This window comes from Electrona antarctica, assembly GCF_951216825.1.
Source record: "Electrona antarctica genome assembly, chromosome: 1".
NCBI classification, from domain to species: domain Eukaryota; kingdom Metazoa; phylum Chordata; class Actinopteri; order Myctophiformes; family Myctophidae; genus Electrona; species Electrona antarctica.
In genome coordinates, this window is record NC_136806.1 from 8,270,710 (window position 1) to 8,274,180 (window position 3,471).

The 3,471-nt window shown below is 50.0% G+C and overlaps 1 protein-coding gene across 1 annotated transcript in view; it reads left to right on the forward strand.

The window, feature by feature from the left end:
* The window catches only part of LOC306921486 (alpha/beta hydrolase domain-containing protein 17A-like), a 19,372-nt gene extending 16,947 nt beyond the window's left edge, over nt 1-2,425 (forward strand). Inside the window, exon 6 of the mRNA XM_079498629.1 lies at nt 544-2,425. Within this exon, the coding sequence (XP_079354755.1) occupies nt 544-769 (226 nt within the window). The 3' untranslated portion in view covers nt 770-2,425. The remainder of the gene's footprint in view (nt 1-543) is intronic.
* Nucleotides 2,426-3,471: the final 1,046 nt, after the last annotated feature.

A 3,471-nucleotide genomic window follows, 5' to 3' on the forward strand; every position in this document is an offset into this window, starting at 1 on the left:
TAATATCATGTGTTGTGTTGTGTGATGTTTAGATTATAACAATGTATGTATTTGTGCTTCTGTCTCCAACGTAGATTTAAAACCATAGGTATAACATCGGTGAACATAGGTTGTAGACTACCACAGGTGAACATAGGTTGGTAGTGTTGAGCTAGATAGTACCAAGATCAACAGGGGCTAAACTCCTCACAGACAGATAGGAGAGGAACAGGCTATTAGGCAAAGATCCGGAGTACTGTATCCACCTGTGTCTAGGGGGAGGGAGATACAAACCAGTGTGTATGTTGTATGTGTTTATGTTGTAATGAGCTAATAAAACCTTATAAAAGCACGTTGAGTTTGTAAAGAGAAGCGATTATTGGAACATTTAGTTTAGCCTATGCGTGTTCATTCTTTAGTAAATCCCGCCTGTTGCTAGAGTCTGTCGGATACTCGCCTAATCTCCCGAAATCCGGACAATTAGAATGAGAATTGTTGTTCTAATTGTGCTTCCTTTCTTCCTTCCTTCCTTCCTTCCTTCCTCGCCGTGTTCCTTCCTTCCAGCATAGAGAAGGTGTCCAAGATCCCCTCCCCGGTGCTGATCATCCACGGGACGGAGGACGAGGTGATCGACTTCTCCCACGGCCTGGCGCTGTTCGAGCGCTGCCCCAAGGCCGTGGAGCCGCTGTGGGTGGAGGGCGCGGGCCACAACGACATCGAGCTCTACAGCCAGTACCTGGAGAGGCTACGGCGCTTCATCAACCAGGACCTGGCTGCGCAGCACGCCTGATAGAACAACCAACCAGGACCTGGCTGGCTCTGAGAGAGTACCAATGTAACCAAATGGACCCGTTAGGTGTCCATTTGGTTCCATTTGTACTCTCTCCGAGCCAGCACACCTGATAGACCAACCAACCTGGACCTGGCTGCCCAGCGCGCCTGAAGAACCATAGACATATATATATATATATAGGCTAGATGGCGCAAGGCATCTCAACCGTCGTTCAACAGCGGCCATCTCTGCTACAGTCCTACGTTCTGTGGTATCTGGTGATCAAAAATCAAACAAAAATATACTCATAACTCGTTCATATTTTGGCGGTTTTACAAAAGGTTTGGTTTATTACAAACATGATTCAGGATGCTTATCTGCTAAATGTTTTTTTTTATATGAACGCCATATAAAATCATAATAAGTATGCTGACGTCTCGACGTTTATGACAAACTAAACCGTTTGAAAATCGGTAGCGACCTGAATCAAGATGGCCGCCACGTAGCGGCCATCTTGATGGCCAGCAGCGCGGGCGAGCCATCTAGCCTTTCTATTATATATATCTATGTGAAGAACAACCAGGACCTGGCTGCTGCCCCAGCACGCCTGAAAAGACCCCACCTGTATGGGTGGAAACCAGGACGGCTCTTTCCGACTACCGAGAACTTAAAAGCGTACCGCCCCGTCGTGCCATCAAACCTATTTCTTAAGGCGCCTTCGGCTTGTTTTCACACGTGGTTCTCCAGAACCTACTTCATCGGGGGACCTAATGCTCTCAGGAGGTGGTGGTACTATTATATTACAACCCTGTGTTCTTCTGGGGGTAAACCCAGATCTCGACAACCTTTTTACTTTCAGGATGTTTTCTAAATACAAACGTGGACTTAAATAGCCGATCCTCAAGCTCTCAACGTGTTGCAGCGAGACGCGCTGTTGAGCTTGTAGATTGGCTGTTTCTTTAGCTCTTTTTTTAATGAGTTTTAATATAAACGTAAACAATTAAAAAACCTTCACAGAACATCACAGGTTCTGAAGGTTCTGGGTTAACCCTTCGTAGTCGAGAAGAGCCGTGTGTGTGTGTGTGCGCGCGTGGTGTGTGCGTGCGTGTGTGTGAGAGATTCCATCCACATCTCCATGGAACAAACAGGTGTGTGTATGTTTATGCACGTATGACTGAGTTGTGAATATTTTGGAAAAATGAAGGACTTTTCCTGATAAGGACATTCTTATCAGACCTCTGAACAAACTGCATGTGGAGGAGGACTCGTACTGAGACTTATCCAAACTAAAAAAAAAAGAAGAAAATCTGTTTTTTCTTTCATTTATTTTTTTCCCCCCCTTTTATTTTTGCGTACGTGCATGAGTGTGTGTGTGTTTGGAGAATACCTCCATGGCCTGACCAGTCCCCCCCCCCCCAGAAGAAGCTCCGCTGGTCAAGCATGTACCCCCACCCCCCACCTCCTGGTCTACGGTTGGTAGTGATGCCCCTCTGGACTGCCGGGGTCATTTCCTGTGTTACTGTCCAAAAACTACAGCCCCATTTACTACTTTTTTTCCCCCTTTTTTTTTTTTTACGATGGCGTCGTGATGGCCTGCTGTGCGCTGACGCGTAAATAAGGCATAATAACACTAAAAGCCACCCTCCACTGTGAGGGTCTGCTGGGCCCCTCCACTGTGAGGGTCTGCTGGGCCCCTCCACTGTGAGGGTCTGCTGGCTCCCTCCACTGAGGGTCTGCTGGCTCCCTCCACTGTGAGTGTCTGTTGGCTCCCTCCACTGTGAGGGTCTGCTGGCTCCCTCCACTGTGAGGGTCTGCTGGCTCCCTCCACTGTGAGGGTCTGCTGGCTCCCTCCACTGTGAGGGTCTGCTGGGCCCCTCCACTGAGGGTCTGCTGGCTCCCTCCACTGTGAGGGTCTGCTGGCTCCCTCCACTGTGAGGGTCTGCTGGCTCCCTCCACTGAGGGTCTGCTGGCTCCCTCCACTGAGGGCCTGCTGGCTCCCTCCACTGAGGGTCTGCTGGCTCCCTCCACTGAGGGCCTGCTGGCTCCCTCCACTGAGGGTCTGCTGGCTCCCTCCACTGTGAGGGTCTGCTGGCTCCCTCCACTGTGAGGGTCTGCTGGCTCCCTCCACTGTGAGGGTCTGCTGGCTCCCTCCACTGAGGGTCTGCTGGCTCCCTCCACTGAGGGCCTGCTGGCTCCCTCCACTGAGGGCCTGCTGGCTCCCTCCACTGAGGGTCTGCTGGCTCCCTCCACTGTGAGTGTCTGTTGGCTCCCTCCACTGAGGGTCTGCTGGCTCCCTCCACTATGAGGGTCTGCTGGCTCCCTCCACTGTGAGGGTCTGCTGGCTCCCTCCACTGTGAGGGTCTGCTGGCTCCCTCCACTGTGAGGGTCTGCTGGGCTCCCTCCACTGTGAGGGTCTGCTGGGCCCCTTCACTGTGACTTAATGGTGCCGGAAGTGATGTTTTTAATTGGTTAAATGAAAGGATTAACATAGCGCTATAGTTGGCTAGATGGTGTCCCATCTGATAATGTTTTATTCTGTTTACTAAAGAGCCGGAGTGACAGGTAAACATGTTACTGAAAACACTATAGCAACGTTAAGGTTTTTGTATTCAGGAATCAGGATATACTTTTAGTTTTGACCCCCCCCCAAAAAAAATATATCACTTACACCACATTTTATTAAGTGAAAGTAGTCGGCGATGCTAAGCCGACCTGTTTCT